At 45.6% G+C, this 20,537-nt stretch overlaps 1 protein-coding gene across 1 annotated transcript in view; it reads left to right on the plus strand.

Annotated features, from left to right (window-relative positions):
- KCTD10 (potassium channel tetramerization domain containing 10) overlaps positions 1 to 20,537 on the plus strand; it is a 27,474-nt gene that overhangs the window by 2,613 nt on the left and 4,324 nt on the right. The window contains exons 2-6 of the mRNA XM_008583486.1: positions 4,574 to 4,787; positions 13,923 to 14,092; positions 16,920 to 17,006; positions 17,316 to 17,368; positions 18,869 to 19,064. Coding sequence (XP_008581708.1) covers positions 4,574 to 4,787; positions 13,923 to 14,092; positions 16,920 to 17,006; positions 17,316 to 17,368; positions 18,869 to 19,064 — 720 coding nt within the window. The remainder of the gene's footprint in view (positions 1 to 4,573; positions 4,788 to 13,922; positions 14,093 to 16,919; positions 17,007 to 17,315; positions 17,369 to 18,868; positions 19,065 to 20,537) is intronic.

A 20,537-nucleotide genomic window follows, 5' to 3' on the forward strand; every position in this document is an offset into this window, starting at 1 on the left:
AACAGTTTCTTGAGAAAACACTCGGGAGCGCTGCTGTGCTCCCAAGCGCCGCAGTCTCCCGAGTGCGCCACGGGCTCGGCCCCTGCCAAGTCCTTTAACATTCATTCTCTGAGGGTTATTTTGAAGATTATGGCTTTTTTTTTTTTTTGTCTTTTTGTCTTTTTCCGTGTCCGGCAACGGATTGCAACCCTCAGTGTTGCCCCCGTACCGGACTGGGGACCGGCAACGGGATCGCAACCCTCGGTGTTGCTCCCGCGCCTCGCTCAGCCAGTGAGCGGGAACCGGTCTGTATGTGGGATCCGAACCCTCGGGCGGGAGCGCCGCCGCGCTTCCCAAGCGGCGCACTATCCAGTGCGCCACCTGGCCGGCCCCGAAGATTATGGCTTTAACACTCTATTTTACAAGGTAGGGAACTGAAACTTGGGTTGTCTGAACATCACACAGGAAGTGGTGGAACTGGGATTACAGTCCAGGTTTGCCAGACTCTTGATTCAGTTTTCCTTCCACACATACACACGCATAAATGCACGCACAGGACAGTTCTACAGAGAAGTGTATAGAAAACGTCTTAGGGTCAGGGATTTGGTGACTTTTTTCTTATTGTACTTGTCTGGGTCTTCTTTCAAGTCAACCATATTCCCCCTTCAGCCTATTTTTATTTTTTCAAGCATACATACAATTACTTCCTGCCTGTGGCTCTTAAACTGTGAAGTAGGGCTTGCTTTAGTTTATGGTGTTTTGGTTTAGTTTTATGTATGCATCAGGATTTTACTGGGCCAATAGAGCAAGAGGTCGAGAAGCTTCTCCGAGACCATGGAGTTAATTGTAGCCAAATTAAGGGGTACAGAATTTTTTTAGAACAGTAGGTTGCAATCTTGGCTGTGCATTAGAATTACCTGGGGGAGTTTTAAAAAGTCTGTTGCTTTGGCCACACCCATCAGACCAATTACAACAGAATTTCCACGGGTAGGACCCAGGATCAGCAGTTGCTTAAGCTCCCGAGGTGATTCCAATGTGCGACCATGTGGCAAGCCACTATTTAGGATCAGCACCAGTATATTCAGGGGAGATGGGAAGGAGAGAAGCCTGGACTTACCTGTCTAACTGGAATAAACTTCTGATTGGATAGAATCTGTAACCAATATCTCAGATATTAATCACCTCTCTGTTTCTTGTAACCATTTTGCTCTTTCCTGTCCCACGTCCATAGCCTCATTAATAACGAAATCAAACCTTTGAAAGAAGTAAAAAATCAGAATCCCGGTAAGGACAGCTGTGAGAGTCTTCCGCAGAGAGATTTGCTTTGAGAGATTTGTTGTCTTCTGCTTTGTGTCCTTGATTCACTGTAACTTGGGCTCAGGGACATGAACACAGCCAGAACCTTTTCTTTAAGGGCCTCTCCTAGTATCAGGTTGACTGACCTTTGGAGGGGGTGGGCTCCAGAAAGGTTTGGAGCTTTTGTAGCCTAATCTGGAGTCTCAAGCTATATTAGGATTGTTTCTGCTTTTATCTTTTAGTAATTCACTGTCATTAGAGCTAGAAACAGTTTCCAAAGAGGAGAAGATAATTTGAGGCTTTGAGAGCATTCTCAAATAATCATAACTTGAATGTTTCCTGTGTGAGTGTTTACTTTGAGCAGGGGCTATGCTGGGTGCTTTCTGTGGCCTCCCTCCCAGCAGCCCTGTGAGGCAGGGGAGGCTGGTGTCCTCCTTTGGTAGATGGGACTAGACTTAGATATCTCACCCACGCTCAAATAGCTTCTAAGTGGCAGATCTGCGGGCTTAAACAAGGTCTCAGTCCCAAACCCAAGCCCTTAACCACACATTGCTTCCCATCTTTTTTTAGGGCTTTTTTTTTTTTTAAAAAAAAAGATGACCAGTAAGGGGATCTTTACCCTTGACTTGGTGTTGTCAGCACCACGCTCTCCCAAGTGAGCCACAGGCCAGACCTTATTGTACTTTTTAAGGAAGGGAGGTGGGGCTCTCCTTTCTCAACTTATATGTCGTAGCTCTAAATATACCACGCACAGGCATGATGGTGGCCAGGGCTTGACCACGTTCACTTGCTCCATCACTGAGTCACCTCCTGGCTTTGAGAAGTGACTGTCCCTCTCTGGGCTGAAGTATCCGAATCCACAAATGGGAATAATGATAGCTGTCTTCCAGCATTGTTTGGATCTTAAAAAGCCATATGTGGTGATAGTAATTAAGTGGTAAAGGGGCATGGAGGAGCTTTCTGGAGCCATGGAAAGGTTCTCTACCTTGATTAGAGGAGGGGCTGCGTAGACACATATGTTAACCAAAACTCATTAAACTGTACGCTTAAGTTGCTTAAAAAAGGTATTGGAAAGTCAAAAAAAAGTAAATTAAGTATACGTCGTATACTTTTTTTCTGTTTCATGGTAGGCGCCTTACAAAATGCTAGAGCATTTCCCATAAACATGTACTGTTGTAAAAATCTAAATCTGAAAAGGGTGCTTAAAAAGTATTTCCATTTTTGGTTAAATTCTGCCCTACCTCCCCCAAAAGAACCCAAACTATGAGCCTTTTCTTTTTCTGTCCAGGTCTTCAAAGCTTTTGGAAACTCTTTATTCCTGTAAGCAACTACTATCATCCCACAGACAAAGAGTTTTTTGGGGGAAATTGTTGGCACAATAACTGTTAGGGGGACTGATTTCAAAGGAAAGTCAGAAGGGAGGGGTAACTGCTTCCTCTCAGCCTCTTGTCTTTTATGTTTGGCATCAGGTCACAGCAACCCCAGGTGAGCTAAGCCTGGGCTTTTGAAAACTTTCCTTCTTGTGATGTTTTCACTCGATGAAGCAGGAACAGTTTCTTGAGAAAACACTTTTTTTGTTTCTCTCTGCAGGGCCCTGATACAAGTTCCCCAGCAGGTGACTTCCAGGCCACTGTTTTGGGGAGCTAGAGGTGGGGAGGGTTGGCCAGAAGACTTGGATAACCTTGAATTGAATATTGCCTGCACTGTTGCTAAGTCATTGCCTCTTCTAGTACTGGTTGATGGTAGGGCACCCTTTAGTCCCTGTCCCATTTAACAAATAACATTTGTGTTTACCAGTTATCACCATACTACATCTGGAAAAGACAGAAAGGCATAAAGAATTTAATAACAATCCTTTTTCAGTATCAGGGAATAGTTCAGAAAAGTTATGTGCTTTCAGTACCCTCTAGCCAAGAACCGCAAGGAGCTGACCTGTAGTCAAAGTTGGGTTTATTTCCTTGTTGTATTGGAGGAGACCTGTGGGGCATCTCAGAGAGAGGAATTGGGTTTGTGTTGGGTGATTTGGGGAAGGGTTCAGAGAAGTGGGGCTTTACTCTCTGTTGGATGCTGCCAGGAAGCAGAGCTCACTCTGTGACTGGGTCTCAGTGATTCCTGTCCTGAAGGTGGGAGGCTAAAGCTCTAGTTGGTTAAGAACCAGCAGTGACTCCTATTAGCCAGGATAGGAGGATATTTGGTCATTTTTGTGTTTTGAATAATGTTTGTGTTTTTGTCTTTGTTCAGAGATGATTACAGAGTGGTCTTGTTTTTGTCTTGTTGCAACACGGTAATGGAGTGTCCTTGTCCGATGGTGATGTGCTGTGAAATTGTTCGTGTTTAATGGGAATGCTAAGGCCTAGCTGTGAGGTCCAGGCCAGTTCCTGGCTGTCAGGCTTTTTTCGCTTGGTGCCAAACCCCAGATTCCTTAAAGATTCAGCCCACTCTTGGACATCTTCCCCAGCACTAGAATTTTACCTATTCAAGAAATGTTTTCTTTGAATACACATGTGCCAGGTACAAGTCTCCTTTCCTAGGCCTGCTTAAGTCAGACATTACATTCATTTCTTTGACTGAGATGTGAATAAGAGCTGGCAGTACTATCAGGGAGACCATCATAGGATCTTACTATTTGGGGCTGCACTGATGTAGGGGGTCTCTAATTTTGCAAGAACTTGCTTCTAAGAGTTCTGTGTCTGTTGTTAGTCCCAAGAAATATTTTCTCCTGATAGGAAGTATGAGGAAGGGGATTCTGGGTTGGAATCCCACTCGGCTTCATAAAAGCTTATTTCATCTGTAATTCAGCTGAAAGATGGCACTTTGAGCAGTTCAGTGGTGCATGGCGGGAAGGAAATGTCAAGAGGCCTGGGCAGTGCTTCGGGTGCTGTAGATGCAGCCAGGGTGTTCATTTATATGGGTATTGAGCAGAAAGAAAATCCTTGTAGCACAAGAGTTAGTGGCAAACTTGTGCCTTCGGGCTCAGCAGGTGAGGTCAGTGTTTAAGGATATCAAGGCTACTGGGCAGGGTTTGGGGCAAACTGGGAGGTGCATTCCCCTCTTCAGGTACCCCAGCTCCCACCAGTTGTTGCCCTGCTGGCCCAGTTGGCCTCTGATTTTAAGAGAAGCCAGAAATCCAGATTTTTCTGTGAACTTTTCTGAATTGTCAACATTGGAAGCACACTTTAAGTTTCAAATGCAGTATCTACGTGGACCAAACAACACATCTGGAGGCCAGATTCAGTGCACAGGCTGAAAGAGGTAAACCAGGCCTGGTGTGGTGACCCTGTGTCTTCTCCACTGCCAGGAAGAGATGTCAGGAGAAAGTGTGGTGAGCTCAGCGGTGCCAGCAGCAGCTACCCGCACCACTTCCTTCAAGGGCACAAGCCCTAGCTCCAAGTATGTCAAGCTGAATGTGGGCGGAGCCCTCTACTACACCACCATGCAGACGCTGACCAAGCAGGACACCATGCTGAAAGCCATGTTCAGCGGGCGCATGGAAGTGCTCACTGACAGTGAAGGTAAGCCCGCTCTGCCAGAAGCCTACCTCTGGTTGTACATTCAGTACTGTGCCGGGCTCTGGGGACATGCTTGTGGATGAGGACTTCAGTCCAGTTCAGAAGACTAACATTAATGGGCAGTTGTACACACAGGTATGGACTTCTGGTTGTGCCCAGTGTTAACCATGGTGTGTGTGGGGAGTCTTGAGAGTGATTAACAGGAAGACTAGATCTGGTCTGGGTGTTGTGGTCAGGAGTGCTTCCCTGAGGGAATGATATTTAAGCAGAGACCCGAAGATGAGTAGGAATCAGCTGGATAGGGACTCCTACAGTCTTGACTTAGTTTTTGAATAGCTCTGTGGCTTTGAGAAAGTTACTTCTCTATTCTGGGCTTCAGCTTGCTTATCTGTAAAACGGAGGCTGGACAAGCTGCCCTAAAAGGTTCCCTTCCAGTCCTCTCTGAGATGATTCTGTGACTTCAGAGTGAAACTCAGCCTGGGAGAGTCATAAATGCTTTCTCTGGACCCTCGGCCTTCTAGGATAGGGTCCTGACAAAGACTCACAGATCTGGATTTGAGTCCCAGCTCCCCATTTAGTATCTGATGATCCAACCAAGTGGCTTAACCTTTTGATGACAATTTTACCTCATCTCGTAAAATGGGTACCATGATACCTACCTCATGGGGCTGTTGGCATATAGTGTTATATTCATGTATAAAGTGGTCTTACCATAACTACTTCCTACCCTCATTGAACAATCAAAGAGCACCTGGCAAGGAGGTACATCTTTACCTGGTTGGGTTTATGGGCAGGTTACACGAGTCATGATACCTACCTCATGGGGCTGTTGGCATATAGTGTTATATTCATGTATAAAGTGGTCTTGCCATAACTACTTCCTACCCACATGGAACAATCAAAGAGCACCTGGCAAGGAGGTACATCTTTACCTGGTTGGGTTTATGGGCAGGTTACACGAGGTTTAAAAATATCTCCATTCTGGGCTGGCCCCGTCGCTCACTCAGGAGAGTGCGGCACTGGGAGCGCCGAGGCCGCAGGTTCGGATCCTATATAGGGATGGCCAGTGCGCTCACTGGCTGAGCGTGGTGTTGACCACACCGTGCCGAGGGTTGCGATCCCCTTACCGGTCAAAAAAAAAAAAAAATCTCCATACATTCCTTGGTCTGAGATTGCTTAACATTAGGACAGACCACAGCCTGGTTTGACCCTACCTCTATTTCTGAGACTGATCTTCTGTGCTGATGCCCTCACCTGCCCAGGGACATTGACTTGGGAGGGCAGGTGAGTTTTGACACAGGCAGGTGGGGTTGGAGGCCTTAAGCCTGGTGTGCCACAGTTCATTCTCTGATCCTACGAGAGCTGAATCTCAGGCTGCCCACTAGTTAGGGTGTTTCACAATGTGTCCTGGAGAAGGCCAGACTGTGGGGCTGGAGGTTCTGCTTCCCTGGACTTTCCGTGAACTCGGGTTTCTGGCCCAGCAGCAGTTAAAAGAGGTTGGAGCCCCGGAGTTGCCATCTGCGTTTTACCCAGAAAACACTTAGCTTTTTATGAGTGGGAGGATCTCCTCTGCTGTGCCACACCCCACATTGCCTGGGAATATTTGTAGAAATCAAGACAATAGCACCCCAGCTGCAGAAGGAAACAAGACATTATCCGAGAACCCAGGATTGTTGTGGTTTTTCTTCTGCCCTACACAGTCTCTGGAGGGGCTCAGGAAAAGTAGCAGAGCCACTTTGAAAGCTAAGTGGAAGCCTCTTGTCCTAGAAAGCCCTTGCCTTGGTGGCCTAATTCCATATAGCAAAAGAGACAGAGTCCTCAAGCCTCCCTATCCCTCAACTGGACGCAGTATATGAATGGTACCAGTGGGACTGCTCACATTCTAAATGCTTGCTAAGAAATGTCCTTGGCCTAGTGCTGCCTGGATAACCAAGCTTCTCCAGAGAAGCACTATCGTCTTTGACACTCCAAACCTCGGCTCATTTCACTTCCCTAGAGCTGCAGCCCCCTTCATATCATTATGAAAAGCTCACAAAATATGACATTTTATGGGTGTTATTTCATTTAATCCTCACCATAACCCTTTGAGGGTTGGATGCTGCTGTTACCATTCCAGATAAGGAATCCACATCTCAAAAAAGGTAAAATGCTTTTTCAAAAGCTACAGGGCTGGAGAAGGTGAAGCCATTGAACCCAAGACTCACTGGCTCTTACCATCTGCTGTCTGTGATTTGATGTGGGCCCAGCTCCCAGGCCACACTGCTTGAGTGTAGCAGCCTTATGGTTCAACTGCCAGCTTTTGTGCCTCTTGGGGGGGCCCTGTGGAAGCCTGGGCTGTCAGGCTGGGTATCTGGTCTTCCAGCCATCAGCTGTGCCAGGCAGAGCAATCCTGTTGGCCTTTGGGGAGAACACTGCACAGCCTGACCCATGACCTACATGTTGCCTCACGTACGCCCTTGGGTCTACCAAATGGGATAGATTTCCAGCATCTCACAGCTTCACCCTGGCCTTTGGGCCAGAAGCCTGTCAGCTGCAATGAAATTTGTTACACACAGGCATAAACGCCAAGTGAAGATCAGCCAGGCAAGTGAATCCAGCAATAGAGCTTGCTGGTTAGAGAACAGGCTTTGAAGGTCCAGAACAGTGTGTACATTGTGTTGCTAGAAACCTCTAAAGGATGTCTGAGACAGTAGTTGCTTCCAGATAGTGGACCTGAGGTCCAAGGGGGGTGGAAGAGCCTCCTTTTCATCCCGTGCCCTTTGCCTGTTTGAGTTTCGTACTGTGTGTGTAATTACTAAACAGAGAAGAACATGGATGTTGGAGATTGACCTGGGTTTGAGTCCTGGCTCTGCCACATGGTAACAGTCACAGCTGACATCTATGGAGCTGTTTCTACATGTCAGGCATTAGGCGAATTTTGGCTCTTTTGCTGTTTACTGGTAGCATGACATTGAGCTAGTGACTTTTTTCCTGAGCCTCTTTCCTCGTTTCTCAATTGCGAATGATAATGCTTTGCAGAGTTGTTATGAGGATTAAAAGAGTACATTGGAAAGCATTTGATTCAGTGCCTGATAGGTTGGGAAAACTCAATAAATGGGAACTGTTAATTATTGCTTCAGTGCTGTCTGGGCTGGGGGCATAGAGGTGGAAGGGAAGAGCACTGCTGAGAGGCTGCAGAGCAGCAGCTCTGAGTAGCATGTTGGGGAGAGGTTGCTCACCGTGGCCTTCAGAGATGAGCGTGCTGCAGTTCCATGTTAACCCCTATAGGAGTGGCTTTTCCAAGAAGACAAGGACACTATGGCAGTGAGCTGGCCTTTCCCAGGTTCCCCCTCTGTCCTTCTAATGCTAGACTTTTTATCAGCCCTTGGCAACATTGCCATTGGTCTGTGGATTCATGTAGCATGTTTCGTAAGAGGAATTTTATTTAGCACTCGTCTGTTTTCATCCCTGTTGCTTAGAGCAGTACTTCTCTCCTTATTTGGTTTCTGATTTTTTGCAAATGTTTTTGGAATTAGGGAGTATATAAACTAGATTAAAGAAGAGAGTCATTCATCTTATTAGCAGCACACTTCTAGAAAACGAAGAAGTCAGTGAAATCTGTGGGAAAACTGTAGTACTTGGGGGTTTCCCTGAGATCTCCAGCCCTTTTGCCTTAAATAATAATGCTTTTTTTGTGAAATTCTGAAATACTTTGAGAGCTTTTAAATTGTGAATAATATAAGATTTCCTTGTGCCACCACTGAGACCAGGCATAAAACATGATGGTTCGGCCTCTCTGTACCATCTCTGTTTGCCTCTCTTACTTCTAGAGGTAACCAATAGCGTGACTTTGGGATCACTAGGTGGATCTCAGTCTTGGCTGAGTTACCCAAGGAGTTGAATGCTGTTGCCTGGGTCCCAGCCCAGAGAGCCAGATGTCTTTAGGGTGTGGCTGGGGCATTAGGACTTTGAAGAGCTCTCCAGGTGATTTTAGTGTCAGCCAGGATTCAGAACCACGGGTGTCGATCTTTCCAAGTATTTTCCCACAACCGTTTATGTCTCTAAACAATGTACTGTTGGTGTGTTTTTAAACATTATACAAATGGGGATGTATTGTTTGTATCCTTCCTGCTTCTGCTTATTTAGCATTACACTTGTGAGATTGATCCATGGATAAATAGCTGTAGTCCAAACATTTCCCTTTTGTGGAATGTTCCATTCTAGAAATACACAGCAGTTGATGGTGCCGTATTCTCTTGATGGCTGTGTAGATTTTTTCCAGTGTTCACTATTAGGAATGTTAGCATTCTTGAACACTCTCCCCATGCATGTGAATTTCTCTAGGGCATAGCTTCCCATCCTTTGCGACATCATGGTGCACAGACAATCTAATTTCTACTTTGGTAAATAAGGAGGCTCTGGACTCCCAGGCCCCACCCAGACACCTCAAGGGCTGTAGCATTAAGATCTTATCCACCGTTGGGAGCTCTGCACTAGTTTGTTCCCATGGGGGGAATTAGGGATAGCATCTTCAGCTTCATTAGATATTGCCAGAGTACTCTCTCAAGTGGTTGTGTCACTTTGCAGTCCTGGCAGCAGTCTGGATTTTTACCAGTACTTGACACTGTCAAACCAATTGTTTGACAATTGTTATCAATCTGGTGGTTATGATATGGTACCCTATTGTTTTATTTAGCATTTCCTAATTTCTAGTGTGTTGAGCATTTTTTTGTTTACTGGTCATTTGGGTTTCATCTTTTAGCTGCCTGATTGCATCTTGTTTACATGTTTTCCTTTTTCTTAACTGCTTTGTAACAGTTGGTGTTCTAGATCCTTTTTCTTTGTGGTTCTATGTTGTAAATACCTTCTCCCAGTCTGACTTATTTTAGCTTTTTTAATGGTGTCTTTTGATACCTCAAAGTTCTTACATTGTTTTTCATATTTAGGTCTTTGATCTATCTCAGTGCTGCTCAAGCAGGGGTGATTTTTTTTTGACCCCCCCAAAGGACATTTGGCAATGTCCAGACATTTTTGGTTGTCACAACTTGGGATGCTGCTGGCATCTAGTGGGTAGAGGCCAGGGGTGCTGCTACATACCCTTCAAGGCACAGGACAGTCCCCCCCCCCCAAACAAAGAATTATCCAGTCAAGAATGTCAATAATGCTGAGGGTGAGAGACCCTGCCCTAGAGATTCTGATTCAGGAATGAGGCAGGTTTCTAGAATCTGAGTTTGTAACAAGTATGTTGGGTGACTTTTATGATCAAGCAAGTTTGGGAACCACAAAAATATAAATGCCTTAGTATGGCGAAGAGAGGTCAATGAAGGCTCTCTGGAGGAAGAAGGAAAGGAGAGGTCGGACATCCCCAGAGAGAAGCACACACTAGGCTTGCAGTGCTGGGAGGAGGTAACCTCCTCCAGGAGTTCAACCCCTCACACCCAGGGCACCCTTCTCCCTTGGAACCCTGAAAGCTGCACAGACTCTCTCGGCGGGGGGGGGGGGGGGGGGGGGTTGGAATTTGCCCCCTCTGGAGGCTGCTGCTGCTTGGTTCCGCAGCGATGGTGGCAAGATGTGGGAAGGGCTCCTTGTCAAAGACCTGCAGCTAATTGTGAGTGTTGCTAGTGGACGCAGCATTGTGCTCAGTGCTTTCTGTACCTTATTCATTCTCTCACCTGTTCTTTATGCCAACCGGTGAGATACCGTTTTTAGAAGAGGAAACTGCTGGACATAGAGGTAAAATGAAGTACCGATGTCATCCAGCAAGTAGGTGGCAAAGCTGGGTTTTCAGCACAGGCTTTCACTCTTAACTACTGTGCCATGCTGAGAGATGTCCTGGAGTCCGCTCTCCAGCCTTGCCAAATGGGTCCTCGGACCCTGGGCTGTCCTGACTTGGACTGTCTTCCTAAATAGCTCCTGTACTCTATGGCAGCAGGAAAGACACCCCCACAAGCAAGGACCTGCTTGACTTCCTTTTGCCTTTGTACATGCTAGGCATATGAGCTGTTTCAAAAGGATAGATTTCTGCTTTGAAAGCAACTAAAATATTTTAAAGTCAAAATGCTAATTGAAACCTCATGGAGAGTGTGCCTGGCTCCTTTGCCCTTATTTGTCCAAAGTATGATTCCTTCACCACAAGCATTTCCTGACAGCATTCTTGAGCCGGAGCCCAGTGTCACGGTCCGCCTATTCGTTTGTGGAAACTCTGGGCTGTCATTTGGATAGTTGATTTGAAGGGCCCTTGCTCTTTCTGAGCAGCTAAGTTGTCCGTGCATCAAAGGCAGAATGTGGAAGTCTTATTCCTGAGCAGCTGAGTTGAATTGGTTGCTGTTTCTCTTAAAGCCTGAATGCTACTTGTCTTCTCAGTTCTGGTTAAAGGAGTTTGGCTATGAATTTCTTACTTTTTCTTTGTGGTCTAGTCTTGCCTTCCCCACTGGGGATGTCACTGAAACTCTCTGAGACTCTGTTTTTGTCTGTGAAGAATGTAGGGAATGAACGTCCCTTAGAGAGAACTGGTGGGAAGATAATATAGTCTTTCCATACCTTCTCAGCTCTTTTTTTTTTTTTTTTTAAAAAAACAAACAAAAAACAGATGACCAGTAAAGGGATCTTAACCCTTGACTTGATTGCCAGCACCACACTCTCCCAAGTGAGCCAAGGGCCGGCCCTTGGTCAGCTCTCTGGAAGAAAAGTACTTGGTGTAGAGTAACACAGAGGCTGCAAGCTGATGGCCTGCAGGCCCAATTCAACCTGTAGATGTGTAATGTTTGCGCTGTGGTTGGTTGATGACAGTTTAGTTTTTTAAAAAAATTAGTTTACCAGGTTTGGCCAGTTAGCTCAGTTGGATAGAGTGTGCTGTTATAACACCAAGGTCAAGGGTTCAGATACCCATATGGGCCAACTGCCAAAAATAAATTAGTTTACCAGTCTTTAAAAATCAGGAGAGTCACAGAAAAATCTTGATTTCTGGCATTGTTTGGAATGTTAGAGCTCATGCAGCCCTGGCCCCACATTCCTTCCTGTGCACTCTTGGCTGGAGTGGAAAGAGGCCGCCCCTCCAAGGGGTGGGGCACATGCTCTCACTCAGCCACTGGCCTTAGCCCCAGCCGGCCTGTACTCATTTATGCTGTCTGCTGGTCCCTGAAGGCATCTGAGTTGCATAAGAGACCAAGTCCATATTTTGTTGTCTCAAATGTAGAAAAAAGTGAGCTGAGATAACACATGGAGTTCACTGTCAGGGTGATGTGATTTACCATGCCTGTGAAGGCCTCTTCCTTCCTCAAAACCAGGGGATGACTCCAGGCTACACATTTGCATTGTGTTTGCCCCCACTGGGTTTATTCTTCCACTATACTCAGGAAATCATAAGTGTGAGGGGCCGGCCCGGTGGCGCACTGTGCTAGTGTGCCGCTTGGGAAGCGCGGAGGCACTCCCGCCGAGGGTTCGGATCCCACGTACAGACCGGTTCCCGCTCACTGGCTGAGCGAGGCGCGGGGGCAACACCAAGGGTTGCGATCCCGTTGCCAGTCCCGGTCCGGTACGGGGGTGACACTGAGGGTTGCGTTCCGTTGCCGGACACGGAAAAAGACAAAAAAAAAAAAAAAAAAAAAAAAAGTGTGGAAGGATGAAGTGGAAGGCTCTGGAGGGTGGAGACCAGCCCTTTAACAAAAGGCCTAGGAACTTTAGGCTGAGTAGTTTCAGGAGGAGAACATGGAAATGGCCTTGTTATCAAACTCTCCTGGTGATTGTGGCAAAGAATATCACATAGTGAACTAAAACCACAAGAAGGCACTTGGCAGGGGCTGGATTGGGGTAACAAGGGATAGAGGGAGGCAGGTGGATTTGTGACTCTGGAGCACGAAAAGATGCATGTGTGTCTCTGGACTTTAGTTGGCCTCTGCTGCTGATCCAGGTCCCAAGGGTCTGAGAAGGTCTCAGGGCAGGGCACAGTGTAGTCAGGAGAAGAAACACTGGCTCCTCCCAAATGGGGAAGGAAAGTGGGGGCATAAAATGACCGATTCCTGTTTAAGCCTCTTACCTGCCCTGTGCATTGGTCTTATCGCCTGTAATGTGGGGCAGGAGACTTGGTAAAGCCCCTTGCCTGAGGTTGCCCTGCTGCTTGGGGAGGCCAGGACTTAACCATCTCATCGGTTTGGCTTTTTAGTGCTTCATGCTTATTTAATTAATTTATTTATTTATTTATTTTTAATTTGGTGCTTCACACTTTTTATTGAGATATAGTTGGTCTTTGCTCCATTCCTACCTCTGTTTTCTGTACCTCCTTCTCTTCCCAGGCTGCAGTACTATCTGCTCCTCTGATTACCACTCCCAGGGACATTTGTATTTTGGTAGAGGAGTTTTGAAAACGCTTAGAATCGCTAGTGGAGGAATATCAGGCCAGTGACAAGATTAAAAAGGACATTGACAGGCAGAGGGGGTAGTCTTCCTGGCCACCCCCAAGAATTTTTCACTGCATCTGGTTCTCAGCATTTGGGACATTTTTGCATAATATCCAATAAAAGCAAGTTCCATCTCCCCATGTTGATTGAGCTGCTTAAGGGCAGGGTTTGCCTCATTCACCGTTTTACATCTGGTTCCTGTCACTAGTCAGTAAGTGTTTGTTGTGGGAAGTTATGAACAGGACTTCCTGTGGTGGGGCTTGTGAGTGTCTGGGTCACCCTCAGGAGCCAGAGGTTGCACTCTGCGGGGGCAAGGCTTGTGCTTCCTTAGAAATGGCTCTGTTACTTGAGAGTCTGAGCAAAGCTTTGTAGAAAGAGGAAGTAGAGATTTTTTTTTTTTAACCCCAGAAGCCTTTCCCTTATTGTTGGGATGTGGTCATTTGGACCCATTTTATCCTGTGGTACATAGGCCCTTCTTGGGATGTTCTTGTCTAAGGGATATTTGAGGGTACTTGAGGCATCCAGCAGAGCCTGAGGCCAGTGGTTGTGTCCTGCCAGCAGGTCCCAGAGGCTGTGGCAGTACTGCCTGGGCAAAGAGCTAGTCAGCCCTTTGTCGATAGGTAGGCAGGTGGGGCCCCAACTCTGTGGGCCTGCTCTCCTCAGGGAGGTAGAGGGAGCCAAGAGACACCACAGTTCTGGTCAACGCTTCCCACAAGAGGACTACCCATGTAACTAGCTGCTCCTCCCGCTCCTCCTCCTGCAGGCTGGATCCTCATTGACCGGTGTGGGAAGCACTTTGGTACGATACTCAACTACCTTCGAGACGGGGCAGTTCCCTTGCCTGAGAGCCGCCGGGAGATTGAGGAGCTGCTAGCAGAAGCCAAGTACTATCTGGTCCAGGGCCTGGTGGAAGAGTGCCAGGCGGCCCTACAAGTAGGCATCCCCCTTTCTTCCTGTATGGGTGGGGAGGCGCCAGGCCTACCTGCCTTCCTTCTTTCCCTCTCTGCAAAATGGAGGCAGTTCCCCTCTCACTGAAATGTTATGAGAGTTCATGAGTTAACGCTGGAGCCTCTCCCCTTTGGTAAGAGTGACCCCTGAGAGGCTTCCCTGTAATGCACAGGCCACCTAACTACTCTCTGACTTACTTCAGTCCCTGTGGTGTTGGGTCCTCTCTTGTGTATATTACAGCCCTTTGTGGTGAACCACAAGGTGTAAAACTTGATCAGTTTTCTGGACCCATCTTGGTACTTATTCTGGCCCTACAAGTCATTATTGGAGCCCAGCATGATCTCTACAGACAGACACCTCTCACTCCTCAGCCGGTGCAGGACTGTTGGGGTCAAGTCTAGTGATGGTAAAATCTCACAAAACCAAAATGCTTCTAGACCGAGCCAGCAGCCTTTTATTTCAAGCAAAGTCCAGCATGGCAGAGAATCAGAAGTGCCCCTTTGCGTAATCACAGGAATACGATCTGCGTACATGAAGCTTTTGTTTGTGCTTCCCCCGAGCCACAAATCTGCGGCTGGCCCTACCCTGGAGTAGAACCCATGATGCCTAGCTCCTCCAGGGATGGTTGTTGGCACACACCATCTCTACCCGAGTCCATGAACTCATTGTAAATCCCACTGAATGTTGCAGCATTGACTTTATTATTACTTCATTTTTATGTTTATTTAAAGTAATGCATCTATATCATTTAAGAAATCAAATAGTACTGCAAGGTTGATGTCAAAAACACTACCGTACCCCCTCCCACTCTTATTCCCAAGGCACCTCTTTTAATTCTTTCAGCAATTTTTTCCATTTACTTTCATATTGCCATGTAACTTGCATGTACTATTTATTGACTTCTTGACATTATATACTGACATTACTACAGAAAGTTAGAATTTAGCTTGTGCACTCCCACCACCGCCAACCACCACCAAACTCACACATACGCATTCCTTTTCCTGTTCTCCCGGTATAGTTCATCTCAGTCTTAGATAAGTCAGTATTCACAATTTACATTATGATATGAAAATATTGTTAACAGTTGAACCACAGAGTATACAACAACTGTTTTCTTTCCTGCGTAACTTCAAATTCTCCAGGGTTACTGATTGCCTCATCATTTTGTTTGTGTGTTTTTCTAAGTACATATCCCTAATTTAGCCCCAAATTGTCAGACAGCTGGGTCAGTCTTATATTGGTATGTTCAGACAAATTAGAGGTTCTCTGTTTCATCTCTGTTTTGGAGACATGCCCTCTGGGTTCTGTTTCTGTAGCTTCTGTTATTCTGATGTTAAACTTCTGGGACTGACCTCCTAATTCTTTTCTTCCAGTTTCTCTCTTTTATCTTTCTGTTTTACTTTCTCAGAGTTTTTTTTCAATTTTATCTTTTCAACCCTTCTATTGGATTTTTCATTTCTGCTATCATATTTCTAAATTGTAAGAGGCTTTTCTTGTTCTCTGAATGCTCTGTTTTATATAGAATGCTGATCTTGTTTCAGAGGATGCCGTCTCTGCTCTCATCTGTCTGATGATACTATTTGAAGTTTTGTTTTTGTTCCCTTTATCATCTGACTCCTTCTCTTTTGCTGTCTTCGTTTTTGTTTTGGTCTCACGTTTGAGAGGCTTTCCACATACAATCTGATAATCCTTGGCTGTCTGTTGAAAGAGTAAGACTCTGAAAAGCTGTACGTGTGTAGGCAGTCCTGTTGTCCAGTGGGCTTCATTGTGGGGTGCTAAGAGTGACTTTTTCAGTGGAAACCCCAAATGTCAGAATCTCTAAGCCTTTTTTTGAGCAGATCATTTCCCCATAGAGAAATCCTCTACCCTCCTCCTACATGGTGGGTATAAGCCTGACTGGCTGTCTTCTGGGATCTAGCAGGGGAAAGGGCTGGGGGTGCTTGCCATTTAGTATGTAGATGTTTGCTTAATCCTCTTGTATTCAGAACAGCAACTCAGCCCTGTCCTCTACTGTGCAAACTGCTCCAGGAATGTGGACCTTTCTTCTGACAGGATGAGGAAGGGGATTGATCTAGGGGTCTCACCAGTGCTGCTTCCAACTAGTGAGCAATCCTCTGCTCTTGCCTGTGCCTGCCAGCCCTCAGAGCTGTTCTCTGAAGAATCTCCAGGATTCTTTCCCACCTGCTGACTTGCATTTCAGCTTTCTCCATTTCCTGGTTTATCACTTATCTATAATCTGCTTTCCAGTCTCTAATTTTTGACATGTCTAACTTGCTGACCACTTCTCCCATTCTTTTTCTTCTTATGGGATTATACGTTTTTATTCCTCTGCAGTCATTATAGTGGGGTTTTAGAAACTTTTGATTAAATCATGTTTCATCTGCCATGTTGTGGGTTTATTTTTGAATGGTTTCCTGGCCTGTGGAAAATATGTCATCATTGTTTGTATTTACTAAGCATCCTGGCATATGATAGCCCTAGCCAAAGAGCAGACTTACTGGAAGATTCAACTCCTTGTCTTCCTCCATCCTAATTCATTGGCGGTAAGAATCGTCCTCTCTTCCCAGCCATGACTGCCCCATCTCCCCTTACCCCAGTCTGTCTTTGCCCAGCAGGCCAGCTTAAAAATTCCAATGCTGGGCAGGCCTCTTAGGCTGAAAACATTCATTGGCGGTAAGAATCGTCCTCTCTTCCCAGCCATGACTGCCCCATCTCCCCTTACCCAAGTCTGTCTTTGCCCAGCAGGCCAGCTTAAAAATTCCAATGCTGGGCAGGCCTCTTAGGCTGAAAATATGTTTTGTTCCAGCAGAACAAAGATACTTATGAGCCTTTCTGCAAGGTTCCTGTCATCACCTCATCCAAGGAAGAACAAAAACTTATAGCAACTTCAAATAAGGTATGTTGGAGGCACTCGTGTGGGATTTCTTTTGCTACCAGAAATGATGGAGATTCTTGTGAATAAGTTTTGAAATAAAAACATGCATAATTGCCTGAGCAAGGCTTGAGAAGTTAAGAATGGGAAACTGTGGCTCATCTGTGTCCCCTGCATTTGGGTCCTGTAGTCTCCCTCTCCAGCCAGCAAAGCAATGCTTGTCTGCCTCTTCTGCCTCATGGCACGGCCCCAGCCCTGTGGGAAGCCAGTGATTCATTCATTGCACCTGCATGCCAAGTAACTCTTTTCTTCCTTTTTTACAACAAACCACAGCCAGCTGTGAAGTTGCTCTACAATAGAAGTAACAACAAATACTCATATACCAGGTAAGACTCAGCCTGAAAAGACGTCTGCACTTGCTAGGAAAACCTCCACACATACCAGCTAGGCCCGACTCCTCTTGTTCCCTTCAGATGAGGATGACCCCTCTGGAATGCCAGATAGATAGATGGATGGATGGATAGATATAACTTTGACATATAATTCACACATGCCATAAAATTCACCTTTTTAAAGTATACAGGTAGGTGGTTTTTAGTAGAATATTCACAAAGTTGTACAACCATTAACACTGTCTAATTTTAGAACATTTTCATCACCCCCAAAAGTAATGCTCTACCCATTACCAGTCACTCCATGTTTCTCACCAATCATTCTTCCTCCAACCCTAGGCAGTGACTAAACTAATTTCTGTCTCTACGTAGTTGCCTATTTTGGACATTTCATATGATTGGATTTATATAATACATTGCCTTTGTTACTGGCTTCCTTCACTTAGCATAATGTTTTCAAGGTTTATCCATGTTGTAGTGTGAGTCAGTACTTTTTATGGCAGAATAATATTCCATTATATGGATATGCCACAGTTTATCCATTCATCTTTTGTTGGACCTTTGGGTTGTTTCTACTTTTTGGCTATTGTGTATAATGCTGCTATGAACATTCACCTACAAGTTTTTGTATGGACATGTTTTCATTTTTCTTGGGTAGGAGTGGAATTGCTGGGTCATGTGGTAACTAGCTTTAGTCATCTGAGGACCTGCCTAACTGCTTTTTAAAGTGGCTGCACCATTTTACATTCCCAGCAGTAATATATGCAGGTTTCTAGAATGCCTTTTGGCTCTTGGGAACATGTGGCTCTAAATCTGGAACTTGAGGTATATGAGGGGGAGGGGATTTAATAAGGTTACTCAAGACCCTTAAAAAGACCTAGGATAAAAAATTTCCCTTGGGGGGCCGGCCTGGTGGCGCACTGCTACAGTGCGCTGCTTGAGAGCGTGGCGGCGCTCCTGCCGAGGGTTTGGATCCCACATACAGACCGGCTGCTCACTGGCTGAGTGAGGTGCGGGCGCAACACCGAGGGTTGCGATCCCATTGCCGGTCAAGAAAAAAAGACAAAAAGGAAAAAAAAAAAATTTCCCTTGGGAAGTGCCATTCTGCTCCTTGTGTGTCTCAGTGGGGTTCTCTTTGCCACCTGGTACCTGTACCCAGAGGCCCCACGTGTTCGGCATTCTCTCTCTGGCAGTTGCAGAACAGGCACTTGAGCACACTGGTTAGGAACATAGGCTTAGGGGCCAGAGCTGTCTTTTGAGTTCCGGCTCTGCCATGTATTAGTTTTTGGGTTCAGTCAGTTACCTAATTTCTCCAACCCTCACTTTCCTTCTTTGAGCAATGGGAATTGTAGTGCCTTTCCCATGGGAGTAGTGTGAGATTGAAACGAGATAGTGGAAATAATGGATCCAGTAGGGCCCTGCACGTGGAAGTGCTCAACCAGTGGTGGCAGTTCCTACCAGCTTGTGGTCACCTTATCAAATGCTCTTTTACAGCAATTCTGATGACAATATGTTGAAAAACATTGAACTGTTTGATAAGCTCTCCCTGCGCTTTAATGGAAGGGTCCTATTCATAAAGGATGTCATTGGGGATGAAATCTGCTGCTGGTCCTTTTATGGTCAGGGCCGCAAGATTGCTGAAGTCTGTTGTACCTCCATCGTCTATGCCACTGAGAAGAAACAGACCAAGGTAAGGGCTTTGAGGGGACAGTTCTTAGTGGCTATTATTAAATATGTACTTGAACAACTTCTTTCACTTGTACAAAAGCAACTTAAAGAGGGGAAGTTTTTTTTAAATGTTTTCCTTGCCTTGTGGTTGCTTAGTGTTAAAATATTTGTTATCTTTAGGGCCCTGGAAAGATCCAAATGTAGGTTTTAGAGAAACAGAATGGCATTTCCATTCTGATGCTCAGCAAGTAGACAGTCATGCTGCACCCAAGTTCTTTTGCTATAGATATGGATTTGGACTTATCCTTATCCCTGTGTGTACCCACTACCAGCATTTTGTCCATCTGTTGTCATGATCTGACACTATGCTGCTACTTGCCCTCCTCCATGTACCATAGTTTCCCACCAGCCCCATTCTGTCTCAGGCACCAGAGGAACAGTGCTACCTTTGGAGATCTCAACCCTGGATTTCTAGTCATGACCTACTACTTCCTTGCCTCCCTTCCGCACTCCTTCCCACTACACCCTCTGCCATTCCCTTCTCAACCTATCTAAGGGAAATCTGATTACCAGTGACATGCAGTAGGTCTGCCACAGGCAGATTGTCACGCCTCTCGTCACCTTTATACAGTTCATAGATCACTTGCTCGGTTTATCATCATCCCTACAGCTTTAGGAGACACATAGTTCTGTGGGATTCTGGAGCTGGCCTCAAATTAAATTACAAATTAGAAACCAAAGTCTTTTATTATTTTAACTTATTGAAAATTTAAATCATATCCAGAATTAAAGTAGTACAGTGATCTCCCATGTAACCCTCACCCAGCTTCAATGGCCATCGACTTATAGCCATTCTTGCTCAATCTGTGTCTACTCCCCCTCTCAACACACGCAGGATTAATTTGTCAACATATTTTATTCATACGTATTCAGCAAACCCTTGATCAACACAGGTTTGAACTGTGGGGTCCCTTACATGCAGATTATTTTCATTAAATACAGCCAGCAGAACTTGTGTGTACGGAGGGCTGATCCCTCCAAATACAGAGAGCATCCTTTTCATATATGCAGGTTCTGTAGGGCTGAGTGTTATATGCAGATTTTTGTCTGTGCAGGGTGTGGGTCAGGGGTCAACAGTATATTGTTTTTAAGGTAGCCAAGTAGGGAAAAACAATGAGGATCTTTTTTCTTTCAAAGATAGCAGGGGGACCAGAATGGTCTGCTCCCCTTGCTACATTAGCAAGATACATACTGCATTTTTTCTCCTTTGAACTTTTTTTGGGGGACTATGATTCCTCCTATATCTAGATTCCTATTTTGTCATTGTTTGTTTTTTTATTTTATTTTTTAAATTAATTAATCAATTAATTAATTATTTCCTTTTTGTCTTTTTTACTGACTGGTAACAGGATCACAACCCTCGGTGTCGCGCTCGTACCGGGGACCGGCAACGGGATTGCAACCCTCGGTGTTGCACCCGCACTGCGCTCAGCCA

Source organism: Galeopterus variegatus, unplaced genomic scaffold (assembly GCF_000696425.1).
Source record: "Galeopterus variegatus unplaced genomic scaffold, G_variegatus-3.0.2 Scaffold2927, whole genome shotgun sequence".
NCBI classification, from domain to species: Eukaryota; Metazoa; Chordata; class Mammalia; order Dermoptera; family Cynocephalidae; genus Galeopterus; species Galeopterus variegatus.